The following is a 17157-nucleotide window of genomic DNA, read 5'->3' on the forward strand; positions in this document are numbered from 1 at the left end:
TCTTTGTAGCTTGATGTTTCTGTTCCTAGCTATACTGCTTGCAATATTGATACCTTAGCTTCATTGGGCAGTTTCGATCTGAGACTTTTTATTCCATCATTAGTAAAGATGGTGAATAATTGAGGCTCAAATAAAATTCATGGGTGCTTTGGCATATCCCTTCTCTGTCTCTAGCTGCTCAATCAATTTCCTAAACAAGTCAATAATTTCCCTTCATTTCTGAGAGCTTATACTTTAGCAAACTGTCTCCTCTGAGAGACTTGCCTTTTGAGAGTTACAGATAATCCCCTGTTCATTATTTTAACTACTTCTTTAAAGATGGTGGATATATTGAAAACTATTTTGTTCAGTAGTTATAGTGAGAAAGAGATCAGTCTGCTGGATATCCCAAGCAAATTACTGGGAATTGAATCAGGTTCAGTTGGCGTGGCTTACCTTTATACAAATCCATATTATCTGTCTCTGACAGGTTGAAAATTTCAAGGACTCCAGTCACCTTATCTTTGTTGTGGACTCTAATCATTCCCCAGAAGATGCTAAGCTAACTGGTTTGTAAAGTCCACGTAATTCCTCTCATTTTTCTGAGAATCATATGCATAATTTATGATTGAGGATTTTGGAAGATTATTAGCAACATTGGCAATGCTGGGGTGTAAATCATTAGCTATTTAGTCCCATTTATCCTTTAATATTATATTGTTCACATTAAGTTTGAGTTCCTATCCCAAATTCAATATTATCTTTCTGGGGGATAGCCAGCAGATAGATCTCTTCCTCTACTCTAAATACTCATGCAAGGTAATTGTTTAACATATTTGAAATGTCAAACTATCTGCTGTAAGTTTTCCAAGGTTGTGATGCTCTGAACCATCCTTTCTTCCTTAACACAATTGTAAAACTGTTTTTTTTATTATTAATGATTTCCTTCGCCAGTTTCTTCTCCTACTCAAAATCTGTTCGTCACCTTTGTTTTTATATCTGGTCTATTTGCCAGGATTTGTACTACTTTCGATGCATTTTTTCTTAGACTATGTTGTCTTTCTTTAGTCATCAATGGCCTTATTCTTGAGCATAGCACACTTGTACCTTTAGGGATATAAATATATTCTGTTTGAATCCCACCCATTAATCATTTTACTAATTAATAAATGTACCCCAATTTACTGTTGTTAGTCTCTTTTTTCTGTTATATTAAATCTACAGTCTTAGCTATTTTCATGTTTGCCCCTTTCAACACCTCATTGATATTATGCTCATAGCATCCCATCAAGACGGCACTGACCCTCCAAAGAACATCTCACCCACCACCACGTTATGTATTTCTAAGTGTTCTGCTATTTGATGCTCTATAATATTCTAACATTTTCTTAATAGAAGCTTACCTTTAGTTGTTATTGTCTCTTTTCCTTTCAAATCAAGGAATTAAGAGTGGCAGTTTTCCAGTCGTTTGGGACTTCTCCAGAATCTGAAGATTACTACCAGTGCATGCACGATCTCTACTCCCTTTTATATCTAAGGATGCATCCCATCAGGGTTCTCTGTCTTTAGCCCTATTACTTTCCCTAGCATTTCATCCTCTTGATATTGTATTTATATTACTGTTCTCATTTCCTCTCCTACTTTTGCCCCTTGATTATTTAGAAATATGAGTGCTATTACTGTCTACTATGATGATTTTTTCAATTTCTCTGCCTTTTCCTGGTCGCTTATTATTTCTCCAGCCTTATTCTCCAAGGGGCCTATGTTCACTTTGCCTTCTCTATTCATTTTTATCAGATCAGACAGCAATAACTTTAAATCTATATTACTTGCAAATTTATCTTCAACATTTGCTTTCTCGGGTTTTTTTTTTGGTCATCTGTTGCTGGTTTTTAAAACTTTCCTCTGGCTTTTCTAAAAAATGTTGTGCACCATTACGCTGGTAACTAAATCTCATGAGATGCTTCCTTGGTGGTCCGAGGATATATTGCTGACAAAAACTAAATTGCATTTAAAGTCATTATCTTCCAACTGGTACTAGTCTGCTTATCCCAGTCTAGATAAAAGTTAGAATCATAGAGATGTAGAGCACAGAAACAGACCCTTCGGTCCAACTCGTCCACGCCAACCAGATACCCCAACCTAACCTAATCCCACCTGCCAGCACCCAGCCCGTGTCCCTCTAAACCCTTCCTATTCATATACCAGCTAGATGCATAAAGGTGGATCTAGCCTCCACCACTTTCTCTGGCAAAAACTCAATCAAGTTTGTGAGACATGATTTCCCATGCACAAAGCCATGTTGACTATCCCTATTCAGTCCTTGTCTTTCCAAATACATGGAATCCTGAGGGACAGGATGTACCTCCAATAATTTGCCCACTACCAATGTCAGGCTCACTGGTCTATAGTTCCCTGGCTTGTCCTTACCACCCTTCTTAAACAGTGACACCACGTTAGCCAACCTCCAGTCTTCCAGCACCTCACCTGTGACTATCGATGATACAAATATCTCAGCAAGAGGCCCAGCAATCACTTTGTTTCTGACAGACTTCTAGGGTACACCTGATCTGGTCCTGAGGATGTATCCACTTATGTGTTTCAAGTCGCCCAGTACTTCCTCCTCTGTAATATTGACATTTTTCAAGATGTCACCATCTCTTTCCCTACATTCTATATCTTTCATGTCCTTTTCCACAATACATACTGCTGCAAAATACTCATTTAGTATCTTCCCCCATCTCCTGCGGCTCCACACAAAGGCTGCCTTGCTGATCTTTGAGAGGCCCTGTTCTCTCCCTAATGTATTTATGAAAATCCATTGGATTCTCCTTAAGATTGTAATTGGGAAAGCAAATAGGGTTAAGTATAATCCTACTGCCTACATACGCTGAGGATTCACTCAATCTCTTCTGTCTATTCCTGACTAATGCTTCCTTTTTCTTAACCAAAACGTCACTTTTTCCAGTCATCCAGTGGTGTTGGATGTCTTGAAATGCATAAAGGTGGATAAATCCCCAGGATCTGATATGGGATGCCTTAGAATTCTGTACAATTACAGCATTTAAAAGGCATCTGGATGAGTATATGACTAGGAAGGGTCTAGAGGGATATGGGCCAAGTGCTGGCAAATGGGACTAGATTAGGTTAGGATAACTGGTCAGTGTGGGCGAGTTGGACTGAAGGGTCTGTTTCCGTGCTCTATGTCTCTATGACAGGTTCATGGAGGGATGTCGAAACATGGATGTGAATTTCAAAATCTAAACTGGACCAGAGAGCACAAAGTTAAGGGTTAAACAGGGCCATTGCAAATTCTTAGCCAGATGGCATAATGTCAAAAAAGGATGTTTAGAAATCTCAATTGGATGAAAGTACAGTTTGCAATGAGCAAGAGGAAATTGACTTTAGCCTCAATTTGAAGGATTTTCTCTGATTGAGAAAAGCCCTACAATGGCTTATTTGCATGCAGCCAAGGAAGAAAAGCAATAAGTAGGTATTTTTCCTAAGTGGAAGACAGTGACTAGTAGGGTACTGCAGCATCATGTTTGGACCCTAGTTAATTTACAATATACATTGATTTAGATGGAGAAACTACATAACATAACATGTAAGTTAAAACAAAACTGGCTGGAGGTGTGGAGGAGAGAAGCTTTAGATGAGAAAATACTTTTATCCAGATTATACAGTATCTGCAATGAGAATTCATCCACTTTAGTAACAAAACAAGTTGGCAGGTTAGTATTTGAATAGCAATAAACTATAGTTTAGAAAGTCCTATGCACTAGTTGCTAAAAGCACATGATGCGTTCATAGTTCTACACCACCCTTTGGCCCATATCCTTGCAAAACCTTTCCTTTCCCTGTATTTGTCCAAATGCCTGTTAAATTTGTTGATTTGCCCAGCTCATTCCATATGTGTACAAGGTCCTGTTGCAATTTCTGCTAACCTTTCTCACTATCCATAAAACTACCTATTTTAGTGTCATCTGCAAATTTACTAATCAAGCTTTGTACATTCTCATCCAAATCATTGATTACAGATAACAGACAGCAATGCGCCCATCACCAACCCTTGAGGCACGACACGAGTCACAGGCCTCCAGTCCGACAAGCATCCTTCCTCTATTATCCTCTGCTTCCTACCATCAAGCCAATTGTGTATCCAATTTGCGAGCTCACCCTGGATTCCATGCGATCTAACTTTCCAGAGCATGTGGAACCTGATCAAAGGCCTTACTGAAATCTATATAGACTATGACTACCACCTTGCCCTCATCAACCTTCCTGGTCACTTTATCAAAGAATTCTAACAAATTTGTGAGGCATGATCTCCCACACACAAAGCTATGCTGACTACTCCTAATCAAACCCTGCCTTTCCAAATGCACATATCTTATCCGTCAGCATCTTCTCGACTAACTTAGCTACCACAGATGTTAGATTTTTCTTTAAAGCCCTTTTTAAATAAGGTACAACATTTATTAGCCTCCAGTCTTCCAGGACCTCACCCACGGTCAACGATGATGCAAAAATATCAGTTAGGGAGCCCTGCAATTTCTTTTCCAACCTCTTGCAGTGTTCTTGGATATATCTGGTCAGGATCAAGAGATTTATCCACCTTCATACATTCTAATACATCCAACACCACCTCTATTGTGATATGGATTGTCCCCAAGTCTTTCACCATGGTAAATAGAGAAATATTCATTAAGGACCTCACCCATCTCCTATGGTTCCACACATACATGTTTGCTTTGGTGCTTGAGGGGTCCTATTCTTTTTCCTTTTAATATATTTTAGATTCACCCAAAGATATCTTGTACCCCCTTTTCTCCCTCCTGATTTCCTGCTTCCTGTATCCCTTGTATACCTCCAGAGATTCCTTTGATCCCAGCTGCCTGTACCTGAGCCATGCTTCGTTTTTTCTGGTCAAAGCCTCAAACTCGTTTGTCATCCAGGGTTCTCTACTCCTGCCAACCTTGCCCTTCACCCTCAAAGGAACATACAGACCTTCAAATCTAGCTCTTTCACTTTTAAAGACCTCCCACTTGCTAGAGGTTCCTTTGTCTGCAAACAAACTACTCAAATCAACCCTTAAGTTCCTGTGTTGCTTGCTCCAAATTAGAACTTGGACCAGTTTTGTCCCTCTCCATAACTATTTTGAAATTAATAGAACTATGGCCACTGGTTCTAAAGTACTCCCTTACTGTCCTGCCATATTTCCTAAGGGTAGGTTAAAAGTTTTGTCTCTTCCTCAGTAGGACCCTCTATAAACTGCTTGAGGAAGCTTTTCTGAACATATTTAAATTCCACCCCACCTAAGCCCTTAACATCATGGCAGTCCCAGTCTGTGCTTGAAAAATTAAAATCACCGACTATGACTAGGGGTCAAAAGACTCAAGACTTTTAAGAAAGAAGTAGATTTGTTCTCATTATAAATCGATCAGTTATACTTATCCTAAACAGTTGAGCAGGCCAACTCTTGCTCCACTTTTCTATGTTTCTATTAGGACTTTTAATGCTGCTAAAAATAATATCTATGATCTAAGATACAGATAGTCCAGACTGATGATTTACTCTGTATGCACGCTTATACACAGGAGGCTATAAGCAGAAGATGCCTTAACAAATGAGTGATGTTTGTCATGAACAAAGAAACATAGTACATAATCTGTTCAGGAGCATCTCACACACTCGGCCAAAGGATTTCTCTACTAACGCACAAAAGGAGCTAATCTTTATTTTTCATTTTACAAAATAAAAACAAGAGGTCCATTAGGCAGTTTACAGACTTGTAACATTTAATTACAAAAAGTCTTTATTTTGAACAAACTGGTTTTTAATATATTTTATGGGCAGGGTGAAAGTAGAGAGGGGGAATAAACTCAAACCACACTGCCTCCTGTACAGTGAATATATCACAAGGAGAGCTAACACAGGCCTGTCCGGTGCAGTGGTAGTAGCACTTCACTGTTGCACCTGTCTCACACACAAGAGCAGCAGTTTGCAGAAGGACAGTTAGCACCACAGACTCCCTCAACAACTAGTGGTAACAGCTTTTGGGGCTTGACTGCAACGTGTTAAATCCATTTCCTCATTTAATGAAGATGAGCAAACAAATAGACAAGATCTTGTCCAGTGCACAGCCCTCCAGGAGCAGAAGACAACACACCTGTACTTGCAGGTATATCACACTCTAATACTTAACAATGAAAAAACAATGGAAGCACTAAAAGGGTGATGAGATTCAGAATGTTACATAAACAAGTTTCCACTTTTCCATCAAATTCTCAATGTGAAGAAACCATGACATTCTCTCAACACAATCTGACCTCTGGCATTCAGGATAAAGAGAATTTGCATAGCATTGGCCTTAATATATTAACATAGCCTGCAAATGTGTAACAGAAATCAGAAGGGGATACAGATGCCAGCACTGTAGCAGTGAATGGTTAAATTACAACTGAGAAGAGGATTTATTTACTAAATTAATTTCTCCCATTGAAAAAAAACTGCAGCTGTTATAATGAGTGGATCTGTTCTGAAGGAGCAAGGTACACACAGGAACTAAGACTCTCCAGCAACAATAGAGAATTCACAAACATTTCCAGAACCAGCATCCTCCTTTAATATAGAAGGCAGAGTCTTGGAATTCATCACTTAAAAGCAGATTCACCTGACTGAAACAGTCGGCTGAAGATTGTATTAACAGCAGGAACAATGCACAAAGGTGGTTGGGCGGTGGGAGGATGGAGGTGGATGGCACAGTCAGAAACTGGATGTGCACCCAATATTAATAAATAACATGATTTGATGTTTGGTACACAAAATATGAAGTTACTCCACTTTTAACAAAGAAAATGCAAGTACAGGGGAGAGCCTGGGTCCCGTGCATAAGACAAATGCTACATGCTCCTTACAGACTCATACAAACTTTAAGAAGGAACTCAAATGTATTATCACAATTACTGCTGTTATAATGGAAGATTTCCAAGAACTAAATCCTCAAGGTTAGCTAGTAGTTCTCATAGCCAGCTTTGCACTGAATCTCATGCCCCAGGCAAAAAGAACTGTTCCAAGACTTTATTCAGTTTAAATACGGAGTTGACCAGGGTAATTTAATGGCAGGGTAATGATAATTAAGAGCTCTCTTCTCCCCACCAACCCTTCTAATAGGGATCTTACAACACAGGACATAATAGTTACAGGATTTCAGAAACAATTTCAACTCATTGGAGAGTTGTAACTTCTTCATTACTAGGTGACAGATGGGGGTCCCGTGTTTGACAAGTTTGACAAGTTCATTAAAGCCCCCTTTTATTTCACCCCATCTGCGCTACGTACAAACAAAAACACAAAAAAAACTTGCATAGCTAATATATCTAAGGCTTCTATTGATTAATAACATTGTCCACCTCGTATAGTAACAATTTCCAAATAACAGTCTTGGGACTTAAAACGATTAAAAGTTAAAAAATCAAATTGAAACTAGCCACAGTACACACTGTGTTGACATTTCCCAGATCAGATCACACCTGGCTTCTTGAACACCGCTGTTAAAGTCTTTTATTTATGCTATTGCAATAAACAAAATATAATACATTTACCCTGAATGCTCTCTCCTGGCCAAGCTCGGCAGGTTCGCAGAAGGTAGACTTGTCCATGAGTGGGTTTCACAGATGCCAGTGATCTGGATGTGTGTCTGTAAACTGATTGAACTGGGAAGGGACAACAAGCGGAGGGAAATGAGGAAAATGGCACTCGGGAGACAATATTGCTGCATTTCACGTCACCAAAATGGTGAGCTTCAGCAATCAATTGTTTCAGGGACAGCATAAGACAACTCAAGCACCATGACCATTGCCATAAATTAGTAGTCAGTTGTCAGGCTGTACAGAATAGACAAACTCTGCAGGGTTACATTAAGCCTAATCTCAGGCTTCAATACCATTCTCAAATTTAGATAAAAGTCATGTCATGCTGGCAGGGGCAGTATCAACACATCAGAGAGCAAACATTTGGATTATTACTGCCCAGGTTATAACCACTCAGGCTCCATTCTTCAAGTGCCAGCATGTGGTCACCATGTGCTGCAGAACTACATTATGGCAACTCATGTAGTGGTGGAATAGCACCTCACCTCGTGGGTTTAAGCAGGTGAGGTGGTCAGTCTCTGTAATGCTGCTCACCACAGTGAATTGCTGCCTTCAGGAGAGCAGCAAAATTCTCATTAAAAACTTGACATATGTTCGAATTTAACATGTCTTACCAGTAGGGAAAATTAAAACGATTGTTTAGAGTAATGAAGTGGGCCTTATGGATTACAATTGGGCTAAATCAATAACCAGAGATTTGAATGACCATTCTCACATCAAAGTGGACAGGACTTCAGAACCAATTTCAAAACAGAACCTGTATTCCATTTCTCACCTTTTCCTCTCTGGGAAATGACCAACTCTGTGCTATGTTCATAAGCTCTTGGCATCCTAGCTGAAGCTAACAAGAACTGGTGGTGTAAATGCAGCAAACAACAGCTTATGCCAGAACAGTGACCCTGTGATCAACTGTAATGAGGCCACCTAGAGTCACTGAACGAAGGAATGATGGAGGCCTCATTTTCATTTCCAAAACTACAGTAAACATCTAAAACTCGAAAAGTTGTCTTTATATTAGTCACTAAACCCCTTCCAGGGGTGCATTAACAGGCTAACAGCCAGACTGTTCCAACATGGCCACCATTCAACTACCATTTCTTTATTGATTCAAGGAACCAGAATCAGTTTGGTCTGACTACAGTTGGTCCAAATATTAGCTGAACTTTGGTCAGAATTATAATTCCCCCTTTCCCTCTTTAAAAAAAACAAAACATCTGTACTGTAGAAACTTGTGATGATAAATACCCAAGTTTATAAATAAGTTAAAGTGGAGTTTACTTACAAAAGAAAAAATATTAATAATGCTAGTTCTAAATTTTAAAGCAAACCCTTAAACTGGGAAACCTTCCACAGGTCCACTGGGTTTAATATTAGTGTAAAAACACCAATTTGAATTTTACCTGAATGAACCAATTCCCTACAGATTTAATTCATATGGCCTGTCTGCTGTGAGATTTGACACTGCATTGTCATGTTCCAGAGGATAATTAAGATATTCTATATAAAACATCAACCGTATTAGTTTCATTCAGAGAGTTTCCCCTGCCCATGAACCCTAACTTCACTAATGGACAGGCAAGAATTTTGCCAATCATCCATTAACCCAATCCAAGTAGCATACAGTATTTGAAAACTTCATAATTTTCAAAATTAACAACCATTGAGGAAGAGTCAGGGCTTATGGTATTTTGCAGAACATAAAATGGGAGCTTGTAATCAATTAGTTTCCACTTTTGCTGTTCAGTGGTACCTCCAAGTATTATGAACAAAAATGATTTTTTTTCATTCACTCAGTTTCAATTTTGACCCTTTGTTTCATGTTGGAGTACAATTCTCCGGTTTCCAGCAAGGCCATCAAGCCCACTCTCTGACAACAGTCAGCATTGAGAATGCATCATAGTGGGGAGATGACTGAAACAACTACACCAGGTTCAGTGATTGAGAAGAGTGCTCGAAACCTTACAAACTACACAGCATGTTGCACTTAGCCTCTAAACTGTCAGGGAATAAATTATCTGTTGGCTTTTCAATCCAGTTCCTTCCCAGAGTTAAAAACTCTCTTCACTTGCCACATCTCCCTTCACCCTCTTCGCCTACAAACAGAAGAAAACTCTCCATTCCATTTCTCATCCGGCGTCAGCAAGTTGCACATCAGCTCGTTTTAAAAAAAACACACAAAAGAAAAACCTACAAAAGGGGCAGTCAATTTTTGTAACTCAGCCCCTTTAAATAGATTTGATGACACCACCCTCTCCAGCAAAGACAGGAAGTAACTGCAGTTTTCCTGCTCAAGTTAAGTCAGAGGTTGTTTAAATTCTTAAATGAAGGCAAAAATTCCTTCCAGACATGAAACAAAAAAAAAAATCCAGCGTAAAGTTTTATTTAAAAAAGATGAAAAAAAAACACTTGGCCAATAATTTAAAAAAACATAAAAAAGACAACATTTACAATGGTAGTCATCGGCCATAAAATTCGGGTGAATGACTTGTCAATTAATTAATTACTTAAAAAGATTTGGATGACAGCCCTGTCCCTTAGGAGTAGGTCAGCCTGTGTTACTACTCGTGACCTCAATGACATCGTCATCTGAACTGCCAGCAGTGTCCAAGCCTGCAGGTGGGTCCACTCGTGGAACCGTGGTGCCAAGGAACTCCGGAGCTGGGTAGCTGGAAGATGACGACGTTGATGGCGCAAAGACTCTGCTGGTCTGTCCCACGCCGGCCGACAGGCTGTTGGTGAGCAGGGGCATCGGGTATGGGGCGAACATCCGGGGCTCATTTAGCAGAGACTGGGCGAATGGGTGGTGCAGGCCGGGCAGCAGGCCTGCGGGCAGGGTCGAGGTTGGGTTGAGCATGAAGGGCGCCGCAGTGCCTGTGGCTGAGGTAGGGGCAGCGGGGCCAGCAGTGCTAGCAGCGAGTCGCGGGTCAGTAGTCATGGGGAACATCAGGCGTGGGTCCCCCAACAAGCCAGGCAGTGTGTAGTAGGGGCTCCCCGTGCTGTACAGGGGGTTCAGGAGAGTCGGACAATTACCAGCCAGCCCAGACATCTCAGGGCTCAAGCCAACAGACGATAAGTTAAAGCCAGCAGGAAGAGAGTAGTTGTGTGCTGGCATTGAGTGCCGTTGCTTCCGGACGTGGTCCTCTAAAGGAGAAGAGGAAGCCTTGCGCTTGCCTCCTCTGACGTCCATCCCAAAAGCGCCCGACGTCCAGTCCATATAGCGACTTGCTGTTGGCATGTTCAAGGCAGCAGCACGGGCTGATGCAGAACTGTTGATGCCTAGGAGTTGGTCAGATGGCTGGGCCGGCCTCAGTTTGCTGTGGTCTCCATGTGTGTTGGTGACGGTGCCAGGCCGGTCGCTGGACTCTCTGGCAGCTGCTGCCTCAGCGTAACGCTGGAGCTCACTTATAATCTCTGGACTGTCCGGGGAAAGAGGCCGTGCGATCTCCTCTGGGGAAAGGCCCTTTTGTGCCTGGTCAGGGGATGAAGAGCCGTGACCCCCATGATTAAGGGAATCTGCCTGCGAACCTGTGAAGAATTAGCAAAATCAAGTTAAACTTCTGGGTCATAGAGCTGCACAGCACAAAAACAGACCCTTCGGTCCAACTCGTCCATGCCAACCAGTTATCCTCAATTAATCTAGTCCCACCTGCCAGCATTTGGTCTACATCCCTCCGAACCGGTCCTATTCATATATCAATCCAGATGCCTTTTAAATGTTGAAACTGCACCAGCTGCCACCACTTCCTCTGGCAGCTCATTCCATACATGCAACACTCTCTACGTGAAAAAGTGGTCCCTTGGGTCACACTTAAATATTTCCTGTCCCACCCTAAACCTATGCCCTCTAGTTTTGGACCTCCTTAAAGGAAAAAGACCAATGCTATCCACCCTATCCATGTCCCTCAATTTTATAAACCTCTATAAGGTCACCACTCAGTCTCTGACGCCCCAGGGAAAACAGCCCCAGCCTATTCAGCCTTGCCCTACAGGTCAAACTCTCCAACCCTGGCAGCATCCTTTGTAAACCTTTTCAAGTTTCACAACATCTTTCCTATAGCAGGGAGACCAGAACTGAATGCAGTACTCCAAAAGTGGCCGATCCAATGTCTCTGCACATCTGCAACAGGACATCCTAACTCCTATACTCAATGCACTGACCAATAAAGGCAAGCGTACCAAATGTCTTCTTCACGACCCTGTCTACCTGCAACTCTGGTTTCAAGGAACTATGAACCTGCATCCCAAGGTCGCTGTTTGCCAACACTCCCTAGGATGTTACCGTTAAGTGTGTAAGTCCTGCCCTGATTTGCCTTACCAAAATGTAGCACCTCACAGTTATCTAAACTAAATTCCATCTGCCACTCCTCAGCCCATTTGACCATCTAATCAAGGTCCCGTTGTACTCTCGGGTAACATTCTTCACTGTCCACTACTCCACGAAAGAGTCACCAACTGAATACTTGACTTTCAACAGCTTCAGCAAGCCGTGTGGAGCCTTCGCTTTAGGCTGGCCACTCAGAGCAGGTAGCTATTATAGTCAATAGAATCACAGAATCCCTACAATGTGAAAACAGGCTCTTCGGCACAAATCCATACCAATCCTCCGAAGAGTATCCCACCCAAACCCATTCCCCATTACTCTTCATTTAACTCCTGACTAATCCATCTAACCTACACATCCCTGAACACTAGGGGCAACTTAACATGGACAATTCACCTAACCTGCACATTTTTGGACTGTGGGAGGAAACCGGAGCACCCGGAGGAAACCACGCTGACACAGGGAGAATGTGCAAACTCCACACAGTAAGTCACCCGAGGCTGGTCCCTGGTGCTGTGAGGCAGCAATGCTAACCACTGAGCCACCGTGCTGCCCAAGTACAGAGGAACCTCGATTATCCGGCATTTGAATATCTGAATTTCGGATTATCCGAACAAGATCATAAGTTCCTGATGCCTGGCTAAACTGTTATCCAGCATTCAATTATACGAACATTTGATTATCCGAACAAAATACTCCTCACCCTGGTCATTTGGATAATCAAAGTTCCTCTGCATTCACTTATGTTCAGTACCTAACTGTCTCATTTCTAATTTCCTACTCCTAAGTTTTCCCCTTTGGAATGGCTACCATTATTTCCAAACGTTCTCTCTCCAATTCCTGCCTGTGTACTGAATTCAAAATATTCAAACATTTTGCAATAGCCTTGCCCCACCTTACTTACCTAGCATCAATTAGACTATTCCCATTAATCTTGCCATCTCCTCTGCCTAGCTAAATTGAATTTTTCCAATGTCCTGGGCATTATCTATTCCTCAACCAACAGGATATTTCAGCATTTCTCTCACTTCTACTTTTGGGACCTTATTGCCTGCAAAGTTTCTATTGCACTTCCTACATTATGGAGACAACCCTTTAAAATTACTTTGTTGACTCTAAAGCACTCTCTGATATCTTGAGGTCATGAGAGTGTAGAAATTCAAATTCTGCTTTCTTTCATTCCCTGGAATGCCTGCTGCAATTTTTTAAATCCGTCGTGCTGACTATCCTTTCAGTCATCTTCAGCTCTTATTAAACTGATGCATGTCTCCTGTATGAGGTGCCCCCAGACATGTGTCACTTCATACAACCTTAACTACTCTATTTATTAACACTATTATAATATATGTGGCTCAACATCTTATTGAATTAAAATCCCCAAACCCCTTCTTTCCCCTGCTGCATTTCAGTAAGAGTGATCACAACTCCCTGACCTTTACTATAGTCATGGAGGGGGATAGGGGCAGACAATATGGGAAAGTATTTAATTGGGGAACAGGGAATTACAATGCTTTTAGGTAGGAACTGTGGAGCATAAATTGGGAGCGGTTATTCTCAGGGAAATGCACAACAGAAATGTGGAGGTTGTTTAGGGAGCACTTGCTGAGAGTGCTGGATAGACCGTCCCACCGAGACAGGGAAGGGATGGTAGGGTGAAGGAACCTTGAATGACAAGAAATGTGGAAACATCTAGTCATAAGGAAAAAGGAAACTTACTTAAGGTTGAGGAAACAAGGATCAGACAGGGCTCTAGAAGGTTAAAGATAGCCAGGAAGGAACTGAAGAATGGACTTAGCAGAGGTAGAGGTGGGTATGAAAAAACTCGGCAGGTAGGACTAAGGAAAACCCCAAAGCATTCCACATTTATGTGAGGAACAAGAGGATGGTCACAGAGAGGATAGGGACAATCAGGGATAGTGGAGGCAACTTGTGCCTGGAGTCAGAGGAGGTCCTTAATGAATACTTTGCTTCAGTATTCACTAGTGAGAGACCTTGTCGTTTGTGAGGACAGCATGAAACAGGCCGGTATGCTCGAACAGGTTGATGTTGAGGAGGATGAGCTGGAAATTTTGAAACAACATGAAGATAGGTAAGTCCCCTGGGCCAGACAGGATATAGTCAAGATTACTATGGGAAGTGAGGGAAGAGATTGCTGCAACCTCGGTGACGATCTTTGCGTCCTCACTGTCCATTGGAGTAGTGCCAGATGATTGGAGGGTGGCAAATGGTATTCCCTTGTTCAAGAAAGGGAATAGAGATAACACTGAGAATTACAGACCAGTCAGTCTTTCGTCAGTTGTCAGCAAATTACTGGAGCGGATTTTGAGGGACAGGATTTATGGCTATTTGGAAGAGCATAGTTTAATTAGAGATACTCAGCTTGGCTTTGTGAGGGGCAGGTCATGTCTCACAAGCCTTTGAGGATGTGACAAAACACATTGATGAAGGCAGAATAGTGGATGTGGTGTACATGGATTTTAGCTATGCACTTGATAAGGTTCCTCATGGCAGGCTCATTCAGAAAGTAAGGAGGCATAGGATACATGGAAATTTGGCTGTCTGGATGCAGAATTGGCTGGTTCGTAGAAGACAGAGAGTAGTAGTAGATGGAAAGTATTCAGCCTGGAGCTGTGACCAGTGTTGATCTGAAGGAATCTGTTCTGGACCTCTGCTCTTTGAGTTTTTTTTAGAAGTGACTTGGATGAGGAAGTGGAAGGATGGGTTAATAGGTTTGCCGATGACACGAAGTTTTGGTAGAGTTGTGTAGTGTGGAGGGCTGTTGTCAGTTACAACAGGGCATTGACAGGATGCAGAGCTGCGTTGATAAGTGGCAGATGGACTTCAACCTGCAAAGTGTGAAGTGATTCATTTTGGAAGGTCAAATTTGAATACAGAATGCAGGGTTTAAGACAGGGTTTTTGACAGTGTGGAGGAACAGAGGGATCTTGGAGTCCACGTCCATAGATCTATAAAGCTGCAGCTCTATGAAGCCCTGCTTAGACCACACTTGGAATATTGTGTTCAGTTCTGGTCGCCTCATGAAAGAAAGGATGTGAAAGCTTGAGAGAGGGTGTACAGGAGATTTACCAGGATGTTGCCTGGACCGGAGGGCATGTCTTATGAAGAAAGGTTGAGAGAGCTAAGGCTTTCTTCACTGGAGTAAAGGAGGATGAGAGGTGACTTGATGGAGGTGTACAAGACAATGAGAGGCATAGAGTAGATAGCCAGAAGCTTTTTCCCTGGGCAGAAGTGGCAATGACGAGGGGACATAATTTTAAGGTGATTGGGGGAAGGTTTATGGGCGATGTCAGAGGTAGGTTCTTTACACAGAGAGTGGTGGGTGTGTGGAATGCACTGCCAGTAGTGGTAATAGAGTCAGGTAAATTACGGACATTTAAGCGACTCTTGGATTGGTACATGGATGATCGTAAAATGAAGGGTATATACATTAGTTTGATTTTAGAGTAGGATAAAAGATTAGCACAATATTGACGGCCAATGGGCCGTACTGTTCTATGTTCCATAACCTGTGGAACTCTCCATCCTCCTCAGTCTTCCATCCCTCTTACAATCTGCAGGTGTTCAGCACCAGACTGAGGGTGACCTATCACTTAGACTGTGATTTACCGAGTCTATTCTTAATAACCTTGGTAGCAGCCAGCATTAAGGGTTCTTTAACACTGGTTTGCCAATGTGAACTTGAATTATAGATCTGTAAACTACCCTTTTGTTAAGAACTATTCATAAACCATAGGAATAAAGTTGTGAAACTTGAAAGGGTTCAGAGAAGATTTAGAAGGATGTTGCCAGGGTTGGAGGGTCTGAGCTATAGGGAAAGGCTGACGAGGCTGGGGTTGTTTTCCCTGGAGCATTGCAGGCTGATGGGTGACCTTATAGAGGTTTATAAAATCATGAAGGGCATGGATCGGGTAAATAGATAACGTTGGGGTTGGCGAGTCCAGATCTAGAGGACATAGGTTTCGGGTGATGGGGTTAAGATTTAAAAGGGACCTAAGGGACAACCTTTTCATGCAAAGGGTGGTGTGTGTATGGAATGAGCTGCCTGAGGAAGTGGTAGAAATTAGTACAATTACAACCACTTAAAAGGCAACGGATAGGTAGATGATTTGGAACGGTTTAGAGGGATATGGGCCAAGTGCTGGCAAATGGGACTAGATTAATTTAGGATATCTGGTTGACATGGCCGAGTTGGACTGAAGGGTCTGTTTTCGTGCTGTACTTTCTATGACTGTGAGTTTCTCCTGAATGATTCAATTATAATCTCATTTGCACAGATGAAAAGCCACCACTTAATCATTTTTTTTTAACCCTTCATTTAGCCTCAGGTGCACTGAAACACTCATTGGTCAAGTTGGCCATGAGCTGTCCACCAGCCTTTGTCTAATGTTAATAACAGGTCCTTGGTCCTGCCCTCATCTATTGAGAAGGGACTGTATAAATGTAACTGGGTCTTTCCACATGGATCCTGTGGGTGGGTTTTACCCATGTGCTGACACTAGGTAAAGGTGTGTTCTTCTCACGTCTCTGCTTGAGGCGCCAGCAGACTGTCAACTCATCTCACCTGATGCAGCTGCATGGCTTCCCTCAGTCACTTTTGGTTTATTGCCCATTCGCACAGCAAAGATCCTTCCATCACAGGTGCGTATGTACATCCCTAAGATACAAGCGCAAGGCATTTTAACAAGCAATCAAAATGCAGTAACCCAGTTAACTACACTGTTGTTTTATTCACATCCCTGAAGTTCTTAGCCTTGGTGAAATGAAGCATTTAATGCCCAAACGTTAAACAAGAGTTTTGCATAAAAATTTGGGTGAGCCATTATTTGACTGAGAAGTTGCACCTCCATTCACTCCTGGCCTCAATCGACTCACTTACTCAAAGTTCCTCCTTCACTGTGTACAGCTATGGCTCAGTGGTAGCACTCCTGCCTCAGATTAAATAAGTAAAATGCAATCTGAAAGTTCAGGACAGAATCAAAGTAATACTGCACTGGTGGAGAAATGTCTTACAAACAGAAGGTTAAACATAGGCCACTTTTACCCACTCAAGTAGACTGATGTCATGGCAACATTCAAAGAGCAATGGTGCCCAACTAACATTCATCCCTAAAACCTAGACTCTCTGGTGTGGCCACCTCAATGATTTTGGGATTTTGTTGTGCAATGAATGGCTGCCAAGAT

At 41.9% G+C, this 17157-nt stretch overlaps 1 protein-coding gene across 3 annotated transcripts in view; it reads right to left on the minus strand.

Moving 5' to 3' along the window:
* Window positions 1–8837: 8837 nt before the first annotated feature.
* The window catches only part of rad54l2 (RAD54 like 2), a 123921-nt gene continuing 115601 nt past the window's right edge, over window positions 8838–17157 (minus strand). For all 3 annotated transcript variants that reach the window (XM_043708512.1, XM_043708511.1, XM_043708510.1), the window contains 2 exons: window positions 16538–16630; window positions 8838–11159 (listed from right to left, as the gene is read on the minus strand). In XM_043708512.1, coding sequence (XP_043564447.1) covers window positions 10180–11159; window positions 16538–16630 — 1073 coding nt within the window. In that variant the 3' untranslated portion in view covers window positions 8838–10179. The remainder of the gene's footprint in view (window positions 11160–16537; window positions 16631–17157) is intronic.

This window comes from Chiloscyllium plagiosum, chromosome 18, assembly GCF_004010195.1.
Source record: "Chiloscyllium plagiosum isolate BGI_BamShark_2017 chromosome 18, ASM401019v2, whole genome shotgun sequence".
NCBI lineage: Eukaryota > Metazoa > Chordata > Chondrichthyes > Orectolobiformes > Hemiscylliidae > Chiloscyllium > Chiloscyllium plagiosum.